This window comes from Protomyctophum bolini, assembly GCF_963924005.1.
Source record: "Protomyctophum bolini genome assembly, chromosome: 16".
NCBI classification, from domain to species: domain Eukaryota; kingdom Metazoa; phylum Chordata; class Actinopteri; order Myctophiformes; family Myctophidae; genus Protomyctophum; species Protomyctophum bolini.
In genome coordinates this window covers 41,603,219-41,619,499 of record NC_137877.1, presented here as the reverse complement: position 1 = coordinate 41,619,499, position 16,281 = coordinate 41,603,219, and the positions used below count along the sequence as shown (strand labels likewise).

Below are 16,281 nucleotides of genomic sequence, written 5' to 3'. Positions count from 1 at the left end.
TAATTGTATAGGTCTGTTGCAGATTCATATGAAGACTTTAATAGCCACAATTTGCAACTCTAGATTTGTGTTAATAATTATGTTGACTCTAGAGTTGCAACACCAGCCATTGACAGCCCATCCATACACGCAGAAATCGGATTGTATTAAATGACCCAACATTGCGGCTGTACTTTCTATGTGTTTGTTTAATAAAAATCCACGTAAGCTATATGCTATGAGCTTATTTCATGCTAAGAAATTCTGTGCAGGCGATATTTTCTCCTTAGTGTCGGGAGTTTGGAAGCGCTCGTCAAAGTCACTCAATGGCCCTGCGTATACCACCTGTTTCCAATTTGTGTAGCAGTCCCTCTGCCTGAAGGACTCAATAGTCTAATATCTCCCCCGGTCCATGGGGATATCCCTTTGGTCTAGTGGTTAAGATGTTGGACTTTCACGTGGGAGACCCGAGTTTGAATCCCGGGCGTTACATCTGCACATATTGCAGGAAGCAATAAGCCTGCATGAGTAGACGATGAAATGACCAAAAGCTTTTTTGGAATGTGAAATATCCTCCACAGGGACGTGGACAGAGTGTTAGAGAGGCAGGGGCTGAAATCACGTAAGAGGGCAGTTTTTAGGACAAAAATAGCACATCTACAAGCTCACAAGAGAGCTTGTAGATCAGCTATTTTCGGGTCGCAACCCAGCACTCTTTATCTACTGGAGATGCGGTGTACAGTATGACATGGATTTCGAAACAAATGTGTTCAACGCAAGGTGCTGCGTTCAAGTTCAGGAGACTTCGGGACAAAAAAAAAAGCAATTCCCCTGAACGCTGCCTTCCGGTATGGCATGGAAAGGATAGGAGGGGCATTTGCATTTCTTTCACTGTGCAGTAAATGCTGCATTCGTGGTTTGGAGAGGGCAGTTGTTTTACAGATGGGGTAAAAGGGCAGGGGCTGAAGCCCCCTTTGATGTCTATGCGTGCACGTCGCTGATCCTCTAAGTTTAACGTGAGTACTTTTTTCTTGTCGTCATACAGGCTTATGTTTCACTCTCACCCCCATGACCAACATGACCGCCCCCATGACCGGTCACGTGACCAACATGACCACTCACAGCAGAGACGTGTCGAGTGGTCGTTCCAACAGTACTCGGACCAATGGCAGCGCTGTGATGATGATTGACATGTTGAGAGGCGGGACCAACAGGACCCGGACAAACGACGACGGCACCGTGATGATGAATGACATGTTCGGTGAACGGTCCAGCTGGACTCCACCTGACGGCAAAAGGACTGCTTGTGTCCGTGGGTGGTGGTGTCATGTTGCGTTTGGTGGTCAGTGGTCTTCTAGACTTAAGACTAACTGAAGATGCGTCAATGAGTCAATACAAAATAAAAACTGATTTGTGATGATATAGCTTCTTTTTATTTTTTACATGGATTCGGGCAGAGCGGTATGGCAGCCATTTTCAGTGGCGTCTGCTGGCAAATTGTTATCATGTTTTCATTGCAGCTCAAAAAGGCTTCAGAACACACCGAAAATCTACCGAATGTTCAAAGGTTCAGGTTGTTTGGGTGTAATTGAGCCTTGAGGTCATAAAACCTAAAAGAAAAAATCAATCAATTTACAATTTAGGCATTTAGCAGAGGCTCCTAATCTAGAGCGATTTACAGACACTCAGAAAGGACAACATAATACATCAAATACATATGGTATATATTTATATATATATATATATATATAGGATCATCAGTAAACCCAGAACCTACCATCATGCTGGTAGTTTATTTTGCTCCTTTTATAATACATCACAGTAGATAACAAAAGGAATTTTAGAAGACGGAAGTATAACGGACCAAAAAGGTATAGGCTGAAGCTATAAAAGCTTATTTTTGCCTTCCCCCAATTGTATACAGCAGTGGTGTATTATATTAGTATCGCAACGCGAGGGTAAAACTCTATAGATGCTAGACCCTGTTAGTGTTGTTAAACCTATCGCCCTTATGTGAAAGGCTAACCATGAAACACACACACACTGTCACGTTTTGAGATGGATTCTGGTCGTTCATTTGTGTGTGTGTGCCGCGCGTGCGTGCGTGCAGTATAGCCTACCTATATGACTGTGATTGAATGTGTGAAAAGAACAGTGCGAGATGTTCAATTCGCCAAGAAATGCATTAAAATGTCAAATCCTATTGGCTATTAACGGCACCGCAAAAACTGAGGAGGCAAAATGTCATGCAGGGAGGAGAAGAAATGCACCATGGAAGGAAAGAAAAGAGAGTTGAAAAGAAGCATAAACAAGCAATAATTACGTAACAGAAAGGTAATGGAAATTGAGCCACACACACACACACACAGACACACACACACACACACACACACACACACAGTCACAGTCACACACACACACACACACACACACGCACACACACACACAGTCACACACACGCACACACACACACACACACACACACACACACACACACACACACACATACACGTATACACATATACTCATACACACAAATGTTAAAATTGACTATGAGTCACTGAGTGATTTTGTTAAGCCCTACACTTCGTTGAAGGGGGTCCCCGCTGGTTTGTAGGTACACTAGTTTTTTTCCCACTGTATTTTCCATTTGCCATGTTTTGGTTTTCAACCCTTTTCATGTCAAGGTCTCTTATTTATTCACCATTTGATGACATTTAGCCTCTCAGACCCATTTGAGCCACGGAACCACCATTTCATGACATTTAGCCTCTCAGACCCATTTGAGCCACGGAACCACCATTTCATGACATTTAGCCTCTCAGACCCATTTGAGCCATGGACCACCATTTGATGACATTTTAGAATCTCAGATCCAAGATATATAATTTGTTGTTGTTGTTGAAATAGATTTTGTCCACATTTCCATGCTGTATTGATGTTGGTATACCAATATAGGAGAGATAACAGGCAAACGTTGATCAAAATAACAATTCTTCTACATTCTCTAATTGTGTAGAAGAAAGTGTGTTATGGGTGATTGTGACTTGGCCCCTGGCTGTGATTGGAGGCGCAGTGGCGTCAGAGGGGTCCTCCGAGCCACTCCAGGGCTGCCTGATTGCGTGCCTGAACAACCAATCATCACACTGCATGGACTGTTGACTTTGACAGGAGAGCAGAGGACGAAAGCGTCCATTCACTTGTTGAATCGGAAGAGCTGAGACAGATTTGAAAAGAAAAAACGAAATTTCTTTCTAAACCGTTTTCTGAAAAAGACGTATGTTTCTATATATATATCAGTGGTGCTCAAAACTTTTCATATCAAACAAACACCACCAATATAATCAGGGGCGGCCTTAGGAATCTGCAGGCCCGTTTCAAGACCAAATATGAGGCCCCCATATATATATACACCTATAATAATTGTGTTGATACAGGCGTATTCACACGAATAGTTTTGACTGTTCAATATCGCGCGCAGCCACATCGACAATTACAATTGCCTGCAGGTGCTGCACATGGTGTAACTTTATAACATCGTGGCAGAGAGCGAGTGAGAGAGGGCCAAGGGTGGTGTGGGGGGGTTGACTGACGCTTGGCGGTCAGTCGGTGCTCGGCTTCAAAATAACGATTGGAACAGTCCCGTGGACAAAATGCACATCAAACTGTATAGGTCCATGAAATGAAAAGGGTCGGGACGTCGTCATGTAATGAGGTTTCATATAGCGTTCGTTGTGATTTGATGATTCTACCCTGCAGGGACGTGCAGAGAGCGTTGGAGAGGCAGGGGCTGAAATCCCATTAAGAGGGCACTTTTGGACAACAATAGGGAAAATAGCAGATCTACAAGCTCACAACGCGTCGCAGGGCAGGGGCTGAAGCCCCCTTTGGTGTATATGTCTTAACGTCCCTGATTGTACAGTACAGCGCATGCTTGCTGACAGCGTGACCGACAGCACACACTGTACATTATTTAAAACAAACAGCCTCGTTAAATAGTTTAATAATTGTGTCGTGGCGCAACTAATTAGACATGAGAGACAAGTGGAGATGTTGGTAATAGGAGGAGTCAGAGCGTGGAGCCGAGCGTGTTCTCATTAGGGACTTTCATTTATACATTATTTAAACGCAGCGTGTTTTGTGCTGCTTTTCATCTTTTTTTATCAGCGAGACGGCGTGTTTTGATTAACCTATTAAAACGGGGAAAGCATCTGTAACCATGTTTAACCATTATTTTATACTGTGGCTGTTCAAAAAAATAGCAGATCTACAAGCTCGTATAGCGCGTAGAGCTGGTCCACAGTGTTAGAGGGACATGTCCACAGCCTGTTGGAGCGGGTTTCAAACTTAATTGGGATGCCATCGCTACCCCTTGTGGATGGATGTAACTTTGCTGCACCTGAAACACGTCTGTCCTCGTAAGCAATTTCCTTTGTGTGGACATAAATAAATTGTGCAAAACGTGTGTGTGGTGTGTGTGTGTGTGTGTGTGTGTGTGTGTGTGTTGTACTGGTCGGGGGTACAGGTGGTATAGGAAGGAGGAAGGAAGCTAACCCCCCCCTCAAATATAACCATCTGAAGCTCGCTGCTGCATATACATGCATTATAGTTTTGTCTCGTCTTCTATGAGAGGATGTTTGTGTGTTCTTTTGGCCTGCAGTTGTTGACACCGTGCTACCCCCCCCCCCCCCCGGGCTGTCAGCTCTGTCTCAGTTGAAGAGTCTCCGCTCTGCATTCCACCCAGCTCTCCTCTCCTCTCCTCTCCTCTCCTCTCCTCTCCTCTCCTCTCCTCTCCTCTCCTCTCCTCTCCTCTCTTCTCCTCTCCTCTCCTCTCCTCTCCCCTGACTCCCCTAGGAGGTTACCGTGCTGACGGCATTATGAATAAGGAGTTGTGAGGTTTCTGTGAAAATGCAGAGTGTGTGTTTTGACAGTCAGTCAGTCAGAGAGAGAGAGAGAGAGAGAGAGAGAGAGAGAGAGAGAGAGAGAGACACAGAGAGAGGAGCGCTGACACATGGAGACCCCCTTCAGTGACACGTCTGTCAATCTGACACAGCCCACAGCCCGACCCCCGCCGGGGGTCCCGTCACGTCCCCCCCCCCACCACACCCCCACTCCACTCACTGTCTTATTGGGGAGAAACAGTTTATAGGCATGTATCAGACGCTCTTAATCCAGAACGAAGTATAAGCTTAAGAACAAAAACATGGTAATACATAAACATAACATAGTCATCATGAATCCTATACATTTAAGGTAAGAATCTAACTATATCTATATAATGAAACGATATGTGTCTGATGCGGGGAAGTAGTCTGGCCCAGTAGTAGTCTGGCCCTGCAGTAGCCTGGCCAAGAAGTAGTCTGGCCCAGTAGTAGCCTGGCCCAGTAGTAGCCTGGCAGTAGTTTGGCCCAGAAGTAGCCTGGCCCTGCAGTAGCCTGGCAGTAGTTTGGCCCAGAAGTAGCCTGGCCCTGCAGTAGCCTGGCCAAGAAGTAGTCTGGCCCAGTAGTAGCCTGGCCCAGCAGTAGCCTGGCAGTAGTTTGGCCCAGAAGTAGCCTGGCCCTGCAGTAGCCTGGCAGTAGTTTGGCCCAGAAGTAGCCTGGCCCTGCAGTAGCCTGGCCAAGAAGTAGTCTGGCCCAGTAGTAGCCTGGCCCAGCAGTAGCCTGGCCCAGTAGTAGCCTGGCAGTAGCCTGGCCCAGCAGTACTTTGGCCCAGTAGTAGCCTGGCCCAGTAGTAGCCTGGCAGTAGCCTGGCCCAGCAGTACTTTGACCCAGTAGTAGCCTGGCTATAGTGTGCTGCCCTTTTTTCAGTTCTCCCCAAAATGTATGTGAGCAGACAGACAGCTTCCCAGTCATATATAGAGTGAAGTGATACAATAGGCTGTCTCACTGTCTCACTGTCTGGGGGTATAGTGAATATAGGCTGTCTCACTGTCTGGGTAGAGTGAATAGGCTCAGAGGAACCATCAAGGGGAGCAGCTGACACATCTGTTTATACCTGCACTCAGTCTATCTCTCTCTCTCTCTCTCTCTCTCTCTCTCTCTCTCTCTCTCTCTCTCTCTCTCGCTCCAGGTTAAACACATTTCAGACCTAAATGGAGATGGAGGTGCATTCAGTTACGCATGTCCATTTACACCCCCCCCCCCCCCCCCCCTCTCTCCTCCAAGCCAACCCGGCCAACAGATATCCATCCATCCCTCTTCCCCTTTTACAGCTGTGTTGACTTGATGACACACAGACTGATATTAAATTTATGATGATTTAAAATGCTAGATATATTTTTGTTTGTCTCTTTTCATTAGCTCCCCCTTCCCTAGTCCATCAGCCCCAGCTGTGTCCATGTACTTGTTTTCATTACTGAAGTACTGAGTAGCGAGCAGCGAGTATACTACTATGTAATACTACTAATTCATTAATACTAACGAATATTATAGTTCTATACAACAGAGAGTACCACAACACAGACATACTATTGTTCTACAACAGATCGGCTCTATATGCTTTTGAATAGGAAAAGTACAAGGAATGGAAAACTGGAAATACCCAAGAAAAGTAAAGATTGTACTCCTATCATATCCACCACTGTGTTCGATGGTTACTTTAAGAGGTAGATGACCTTATATACAGTACGGCATTATTGCATGGCTTGGTTGAATGCTCGATTATGATTGGTCAACCGCTGAATTCAGCGCACGTTATTTATTTCTGCATAATGACCGCTCCGCTCTATAACAGACCGATGTCTAATCAAAGGCTCGGAGCACCTGATTGGCTGCAGCCGCTGTGCTGCTTGGATTTTATGCTGTATCCAACATAACAGCCATGTATGATGTAAACTAACACACAATGTCATTTAACTAAACAACATGACAGCCATGTAAACTAACACACAATGTCATTTAACTAAACAACATGACAGCCATGTAAACTAACACACCATGTCATTTAACTAAACAACATGACAGCTGTAAACTAACACACAATGTCATTTAACTAAACAACATGACAGACATGTAAACTAACACACCATGTCATTTAACTAAACAACATGACAGCTGTAAACTAACACACAATATCATTTAACTAAACAACATGACAGCCATGTAAACTAACACACCATGTCATTTAACTAAACAACATGACAGCTGTAAACTAACACACCATATCATTTAACTAAACAACATGACAGCCATGTAAACTAACACACCATGTCATTTAACTAAACAACATGACAGCCATGTAAACTAACACACCATGTCATTTAACTAAACAACATGACAGCCATGTAAACTAACACACCATGTCATTTAACTAAACAACATGACAGCCATGTAAACTAACACACAATGTCATTTAACTAAACAACATGACAGCCATGTAAACTAACACACAACGTCATTTAACTAAACAACATGACAGCCATGTAAACTAACACACAACGTCATAACTAAACAACATGACAGCCATGTAAACTAACACACAATATAATTTAACTAAACAACATGACAGCCAGGTAAACTAACACACAATATCATTTAACTAAACAACATGACAGCCATGTAAACTAACATACAATATAATTTAACTAAACAACATGACAGCCATGTAAACTAACACACAATATCATTTAACTGAATAACATGACAGGCATGTTGTTTTGTTGTCACTTTTGGGTCAATGTATTAATTGGTTTAGTAGCCGTTCACCTTGTAAAGCTATACCTATAGGCTACTTACGTGAATATACTTCCCACCAGTGGCAGAGCCAGAGAGGGTGGATGAGCAGAGAACGGGTTAATTCTCTCCAGCTTCAATGTCTTGACGTGACCTTTTCTCTCGGAGTTACACCATAATGAAAGCAGCTCTTTATCCTCCCAGTGTTACACCATGAAAGCAGCTCTTTATCCAAGCAATTTGAAAGAATAGCTGATGCTATGATATAGTGCAATACAGTGGAAATTGTGGAGGGCTGCAGCGATCCAGGAATCCAGAGTTGGTGTTGGCTAGACCTCACTCTCGAAATGGGGGTCCCTGCGTGATTTGGGGGGTCCAGGCCTCCAGGTGACAGTAAAATGACAATTCAAGGTTCTGAATCCATTCCAAGCATTAGTTTTGCACAAAAAAAACACTCCTTGGGCTAAAAACGGCCATAGCCACTTGCCCAAATGTGCCCAATTGTGCTCAAATGTGCTGACCTCATCACATTTGTCATGACGGCTATGGCCGATAATAAAATTAATTCCATAGATTAGTATAGTAAAGTAGTAATGATAATAGCCGATCTACAAGCTCTTTTAACATTTTTGGCTCTGAAATGTATAGTGGAGTAGAAATAAAACACTGGTTATTGGTATCGCTATGAAAACACATTTTTAAAGCTTTTGATGAAAAAAAGGACACAGATTTTCTATTAGTGTTTTTTTATTATCATTATTATTATTATTATTATTATTATTATTAGAAATCTTATATGGTCTATCCCTGTCTGACGTGTACACTGGTTCAGTTCAAGTCAAGTACGACGTCACTTGTAGTCCGAAGAATGCGGAAGTCAAGTCAAGTACGTACGACGTCACTTTGTAGTCCGACGAATGCGGAAGTGGTCCGTGGCAGCTTGCTAAGCCAAACACAGGAGGATGTTTTCATGTTGTAGTGTGATGGGCAACTCTCAGCTTTAAAACAAACATTATCCTGAATATCATTTATTGACATTTAGACCGTCGTTCCTTCCGGGCTCAGCTGACAGCGGACTGGGAACCGACTGAACCCCCAAAACATGGAGGTAAAATAAATACAAATAAAGCTTCCGTAGCATCATTAGCTCCATGAGCTAACTACTAGTAGTACTACTGTCTCACACAGTGCGGAAATGAGCCATGTATTAGAGCTGTTTACATTATAAACTAATAATAATAATATATATTGCTGCTGTGTTATAGAAATATGTTTCCAGGCGAATTTGCTTTCATATTAGCAGACGTTTCATTTCAATGACAGGAGGAGAGAGATGAACACAGATGAACAGCACTTTATTTACAATGTAGGTTTAGCCAGAGCTTAAGGTACATTTATAGACACTTTAATGGAGTGCATTTAGAACTAAAACTATAGGATACCAGATGAACAATGAACATATCTGTCTAAATATCTAGTAAATATCATTCTATACATTAAACTATAGGATAGTAGATGAACAATCTGTCTAAACAACATGCTATCTACTGTACATCATTCTGTACAGTTTATTCAATACATTGTGGTGAAGAAAAACACAAACACATTGTTAAGAAACAAAACAAGAATGAGCTGCATATCTTTGTATGTGGTGTGTGTGTGTGTGTGTGTGTGTGAGTGTGAGTCAGATAATGTCTTTGTCCACGCTGGCATGCCATAACAACGAAATGCCACGCACCCACATTATGAATGTTGTTGTTATTACTGTGTCCTTCCTTATTATGTGTCAAATCAGTCTACACATCTAAGCTACATTATATTGAAACTACAGGTAGCCTAGTAATACAAAGTAACACGCTCTCTATCATTATTATTATTATTATGAATCATATTTACACAATAATACATATTAAGTGTCATTCTTACATAGCTACAGTTATGTTTGTCATTTGTGGTTGTCTGTGCTGTGCTACTGGTCTACTGTGCACACGGAAGAAGTTATATTATGCTAAATGTATGACTGGTTATATGGGTTGTATTTGTGTTGTGTGTCTCGCCTCTTCAGAGGCGAGACACACAACACACACACAACACACAACACACAACACTACAGCCTGTAGCACCACTATGGCTTTAACCCATTTAGGCCTGACGTCGAAAAAAATCAGACAGTTTTCTGAAATACCGTTGTTTCTATATCAGTGGTTCTCAATATTTCATGATGTCAAGAACCCCTAAATGTAATTGGCCGCCGACCCCCATCTGAAACTATGTTGTTCCTGTGTGTGTGTGTGTGTGTGTGTGTGTGTGTGTGTGTGTGTGTGGAGGAAGGGGAGAATGTTTAGGCCCGTCACAAGGATGCAAAATTATATTATACTATAATATCTGATTTACTTTTATACCTCTTAAATGGTGTAAAAGATCGGTTTCTCCAGATCGGGTAAATTGCCGTTCACAGATTGAGTCATTTTGGAGTGACTTATCGGCCCAGTTATATGTAAAGCTTTATTCCAGTACATCTCATCTTATGTTATTCATCTCTGTGCCCTAATATGATACATTATATTTTACATGACGGAAGAGCCTAGATATCTCTCATAGGTTGTTTATTTATGGTACAGCTTGTCCTTGTAACGTGATAGTACACCTTTGTACTATCACGTTACAAGGACAAATTGTCTGATTCCTTGTGCTCGGACCTGTGCATACTCATTGTAAAGTCCATCTCCTTCCCTGTCCAACCATGTAACAACACCAGCCCAGTGGCCTAGTGGTTAGAGTGTCCGCCCTGAAACTGGGAGGTCGGGGGTTCGATCCCCGGCCAAGTCATACCAAAGGCTGTAAAAATGGGACCCAATGCCTCCCAGCTTGGCACTCGGCATCAAAGGAATGGATTGGACAGTGTTCATACAGATGCTTATGTGGTTGTGTTTGGTGTAACAGTGTTCATATAGATGTGGTTTTGTTTGGTATAACAGTGTTCATATAGAGGTGGTTGTGTTTGGTGTAACAGTGTTCATATAGATGTGGTTGTGTTTGGTGTAACAGTTTTCATATAGATGTGTTTGGTGTAACAGTTTTCATATACCGTAGATGTGGTTGTGTTTGGTGTAACAGTGTTCATATAGAGATGGTTGTGTTTGGTGTAACAGTGTTCATATAGATGTGGTTGTGTTTGGTGTAACAGGACAGTGTTCATATAGATGTGGTTGTGTTTGGTGTAACAGGACAGTGTTCATATAGAGGTGGTTGTGTTTGGTGTAACAGGACAGTGTTCATATAGATGTGGTTGTGTTTGGTGCAACAGGACAGTGTTCATGTGGTTGTGTTTGGTGTAACAGTGTTCATATAGATGTGGTTGTGTTTGGTGTAACAGTGTTCATATAGATGTGGTTGTGTTTGGTGTAACAGTGTTCATATAGAGGTGGTTGTGTTTGGTGTAACAGTGTTCATATAGAGGTGGTTGTGTTTGGTGTAACAGTGTTCATATAGAGGTGGTTGTGTTTGGTGTAACAGTGTTCATATAGATGTGGTTGTGTTTGGTGTAACAGTGTTCATATAGATGTGGTTGTGTTTGGTGTAACAGTGTTCATATAGAGGTGGTTGTGTTTGGTGTAACAGTGTTCATATAGAGATGGTTGTGTTTGGTGTAACAGTGTTCATATAGATGTGGTTGTGTTTGGTGTAACAGGACAGTGTTCATATAGATGTGGTTGTGTTTGGTGTAACAGGACAGTGTTCATATAGAGGTGGTTGTGTTTGGTGTAACAGGACAGTGTTCATATAGATGTGGTTGTGTTTGGTGCAACAGGACAGTGTTCATGTGGTTGTGTTTGGTGTAACAGTGTTCATATAGATGTGGTTGTGTTTGGTGTAACAGTGTTCATATAGATGTGGTTGTGTTTGGTGTAACAGTGTTCATATAGAGGTGGTTGTGTTTGGTGTAACAGTGTTCATATAGAGGTGGTTGTGTTTGGTGTAACAGTGTTCATATAGAGGTGGTTGTGTTTGGTGTAACAGTGTTCATATAGAGGTGGTTGTGTTTGGTGTAACAGTGTTTATATAGATGTGGTTGTGTTTGGTGTAACAGGACAGTGTTCATATAGATGTGGTTGTGTTTGGTGTAACAGGACAGTGTTCATATAGATGTGGTTGTGTTTGGTGTAACAGTGTTTATATAGATGTGGTTGTGTTTGGTGTAACAGGACAGTGTTCATATATATGTGGTTGTGTTTGGTGTAACAGGACAGTATTCATATAGAGGTGGTTGTGTTTGGTGTAACAGGACAGTGTTCATATAGATGTGGTTGTGTTTGGTGTAACAGTGTTCATATAGATGTGGTTGTGTTTGGTGTAACAGTATTCATATAGAGGTGGTTGTGTTTGGTGTAACAGTGTTCATATAGAGGTAGTTGTGTTTGGTGTAACAGTGTTCATATAGAGGTGGTTGTGTTTGGTGTAACAGTGTTCATATAGAGGTAATTGTGTTTGGTGTAACAGTGTTCATATAGAGGTGGTTGTGTTTGGTGTAACAGTGTTCATATAGAGGTAGTTGTGTTTGGTGTAACAGTGTTCATATAGAGGTGGTTGTGTTTGGTGTAACAGTGTTTATATAGATGTGGTTGTGTTTGGTGTAACAGGACAGTGTTCATATAGATGTGGTTGTGTTTGGTGTAACAGTGTTCATATAGAGGTAGTTGTGTTTGGTGTAACAGTGTTCATATAGAGGTGGTTGTGTTTGGTGTAACAGTGTTTATATAGATGTGGTTGTGTTTGGTGTAACAGGACAGTGTTCATATAGATGTGGTTGTGTTTGGTGTAACAGGACAGTGTTCATATAGATGTGGTTGTGTTTGGTGTAACAGTGTTTATATAGATGTGGTTGTAACTTGTGTTTGGTGTAACAGGACAGTGTTCATATATATGTGGTTGTGTTTGGTGTAACAGTGTTCACATAGAGGTGGTTGTGTTTGGTGTAACAGGACAGTATTCATATAGAGGTGGTTGTGTTTGGTGTAACCGTATTCATATAGATGTGGTTGTGTTTGGTGTAACAGTGTTCATATAGATGTGGTTGTGTTTGGTGTAACAGTGTTCATATAGAGGTGGTTGTGTTTGGTGTAACAGTGTTCATATAGATGTGGTTGTGTTTGGTGTAACAGTGTTCATATAGATGTGGTTGTGTTTGGTGTAACAGTGTTCATATAGATGTGGTTGTGTTTGGTGTAACAGTGTTCATATAGTTGTGGTTGTGTTTGGTGTAACAGTGTTCATATAGATGTGGTTGTGTTTGGTGTAACAGTGTTTATATAGAGGTGGTTGTGTTTGGTGTAACAGTGTTCATATAGTTGTGGTTGTGTTTGGTGTAACAGGACACAGAACCCAGTGGGCCGGAGGCGGTGGCTTCACCTCCAGCAGGAGCATCAAAGTCCAAGGTACAGTGGGACCGTCTTACAACAGACACATACATACTGTAACTAATACAGTCCAAGGTACAGTGGGACCGTCTTACAACAGACACATACATACTGTAACTAATACAGTCCAAGGTACAGTGGGACCGTCTTACAACAGACACATACATACTGTAACTAATACAGTCCAAGGTACAGTGGGACCGTCTTACAACAGACACATACTGTAACTAATACAGTCCAAGGTACAGTTGGTCTTGTCTTACAGACAACAGACATGTAACTAATAATATATATACATACATACATACATACATACATACATACATATAGTGATGTAAATATGTTTTTAATGTAATGAGTCCCGGGATGCAGGGATGGTCTTTTAGATGAGTCCCAGGCAGCATTTAACTCCCATTTCATTAAGAAATGATAATTTATAACTAAAGCTAGCCAAATAAACTAGAATAAAAAAAAACAGTACAGTAGTGCATCCCGGGGATGCAGAGGTCGTTGTTTTATTGCGTCCCATTAACTATAAACCGTGTTTTGGGATGCAAAATGCACCCTATTTTAATCTCTGTTTATATCTCTGCTAATCTAATAATGGTGAATGTTGTGCTTGCTCATGCAGCTGGACACTCTGTCCAAAGAAGACCTGATTAAGTTTGCCAAGAAGCAGATCGCTGCCATGCAGAAAATGAAGGCCAAGTGTGCAGGTAAATGCACGCTGTGTGTGCGTTAGCTTGTGTGTCTGTGTCACTATAGCAGCAGAGCATGTATGTATGTGGCCCCTTGCTATGCATGTGCACGTGTGTGCTTAAACATTTCCTTTTGTTTTAGATTTTCAAAAGGAAGTCGCGACGCTCCAGCAACAGGTGAAAAGCAGCAGCAACACGTCGGAAGACTCCCTTCTGATCCAGGTCTGTAGTACGTTACGGATTCAAGTGGTCTCGTGAATCTGTCAATGCTATATAGAGTCAGACACCCTTCACGGAAATAAATTATATTTCAAAATATCTTCAAAGCATATTTTTTTGAGGGGCGCTAGCCTCTCCTATATTCCGATATAGTGTCGATTTTCGTCTTACAAAAAAGAAGAAAATGAATGGAGAATTTACGTCATTATGTAGACGAGCAAATCAGCTATTTTTTGGTCCTACACAAAGATTACATTTCCATTGACAATGAATGGATGATGTACGATGATAAGAGCGCCCCTCACTTCACATGGGTGTGATTTAAAAGAAATCCCATTTCCGATAAGCAGCAAGCTATATACTGGTACGTACATATGCTTTGGCTAATTTCATTCAGCGTAATGGGACATGTTTAGTTGACTGCAAAGCGTGGAGAGAAGTGCTTCAGCCCCCGGTCGTGTCTACATAAACTGTCGGAAGCTTTTGAAACGTGTGAATCACGTCAACAGTCTGTCTCAGGAGACTTAAGATCCACGCAACTCTTCTCCACGGCTGTTACACTACTACCGTAAATATGCCCCAGCAAACATCCTTGTTCCTTGTTTGACGTTCCTTGTGCGTGTGTGTGTGTGTGTGTGTGTGTGTGTGTGTGTGTGTGCGCGCCTGCGTGTGCGCGTGACGTAACAGGAGCTGACAGAGAGAATGGATGCGTTGCTGCTGGAGAAGGCGGAGACTCAACAAAGCCTGGTGTTGTCTCGTAAAGAACTGGAGAGGAGCAAGCTGCAGGCCAAGGTGAAACAAACAAAGACCTTCCTTTACATGCACATCAATATTATACAATTGGCATTTACCAGGCGCTAAATGTACATGATTCTGAATCCATTCCATTCCAGTTTGCTTGGAATGGAAAAAACATACTTATAAAAGCATAATGACATTTAGAACATTTACCAACTTTCAGCAGCTGTCAAATATTCCCCTAGCTAGGGCGGCTGAATAGAAACCGTGTTAGTAGAGCATTCTTGGTAAGAACATTCTTGGTAAGAAACTTATTCCCAGATTTGACATTCTTCTGACAATTATTCACTGACTAATAGCAGCTCTGACAGTGTGATGAACCGGAAACGTTTGTGAAGATGTGAAGGAACCCATTCCCTTTCCATCTAACCCCCCCCCTATAGTGACCACGTCGTACGTTGAAAGTAAACCTCACGCTTCATCATCGTGTGTGTGTGTGTGTGTGTGTGTGTGTGTGTGTGTGTGTGTGTGTGTGTGTGTGTGTGTGTGTGTGTGTGTGTGTGTGTGTGTGTGTGTCGTCATGGTGAACAGGACGAGCATGGCGCGCTGCAGGCAGAGCTGGACTCTGTCAGAGAAGACCACCAGAGAAAGATCCGAGCTCTGGAGGGCAGCATGGAGGAGTCCAACGCCCGGCACGGCGTCGAGGTGGCGCGCTTCCAGAGCCTGCTGGCGGAGCGAGAGCAGAGAGACAGGGAGGAGGCCAGCGAGAGAGAGGAGAGGCCGGCGTCCGGGGCTGACGCTTCAGAGGAGGCCCAGGGCCGCTGCCTCCGACTGGAGGCCGAGCTGCAGAGCCTGCGCGCTCAACTGGAACTCGTCCAGGAAGGTAACATATTAGACTTAGATGGCAGTTTATGTAGACAACTTGACATAGCACTACATAGTATATATATATGCATAGTTTGATTTTTATAGATATTCCACTGTTACGTTCTTAGCTTTACGCCTGATTCATGATAACTACTTGTTATGTATGTGATGTGTTGCCATGCTTTTTGTTCTTGCTTTAATGTACGTCTCTCTGGATTAAGAGCGTCTGATAAATGCCTACATTGTAAATGGGCTGTAACCACCCAGGGCTCGTCAATGTGTCCCTACCTAAGACCACATGTACTGAATGTCAGGTCTTCAAGTTTTCTTCAGAATATGTTTGACACTGGTTTACTACGACACTATTTATGGCACATTAGGAGTCCAACTAGTACTAGTGGTTGTCTTAATGTTTTAATTGCAATATGTGTTGATCACATCCGCTGATGCGTTGTGCTGTCCGCACAACCCTCTGCATTGCTTTGTGGTTGAGGTCGGTGCGGCTGCCATCCCAGGCCGTGAAGCAGCCAGTCAGGATGCTCTCTGTTATAAAGACGATTAACCGGTAGCGTCCGTCCGTCTGGGTCTGGAGGTGTGTGAGCTCCATCGGGGGCTGAGCCATCTAATAGAAGAGTTATGAGGGGGGCAGAAACCGAGCACTCGAGTGCTGTTCATGCAGCCTGAACTGGGACA

The 16,281-nt window shown here is 42.7% G+C and overlaps 2 protein-coding genes across 3 annotated transcripts in view; one reads left to right on the top strand and one right to left on the bottom strand.

Annotated features, from left to right (window-relative positions):
- The window catches only part of plekhm3 (pleckstrin homology domain containing, family M, member 3), a 465,291-nt gene that overhangs the window by 125,997 nt on the left and 323,013 nt on the right, over nt 1-16,281 (bottom strand). The window lies entirely within an intron of this gene.
- The window catches only part of gcc2 (GRIP and coiled-coil domain containing 2), a 44,592-nt gene continuing 36,904 nt past the window's right edge, over nt 8,594-16,281 (top strand). For both annotated transcript variants that reach the window (XR_013965552.1, XM_080786358.1), the window contains exons 1-6: nt 8,594-8,757; nt 13,022-13,084; nt 13,698-13,782; nt 13,907-13,986; nt 14,671-14,775; nt 15,313-15,604. Coding sequence is in view for 1 of the 2 variants with exons in the window: in XM_080786358.1 (XP_080642484.1) it covers nt 8,752-8,757; nt 13,022-13,084; nt 13,698-13,782; nt 13,907-13,986; nt 14,671-14,775; nt 15,313-15,604 (631 nt within the window). In the remaining variant the exon portion in view is untranslated. The remainder of the gene's footprint in view (nt 8,758-13,021; nt 13,085-13,697; nt 13,783-13,906; nt 13,987-14,670; nt 14,776-15,312; nt 15,605-16,281) is intronic.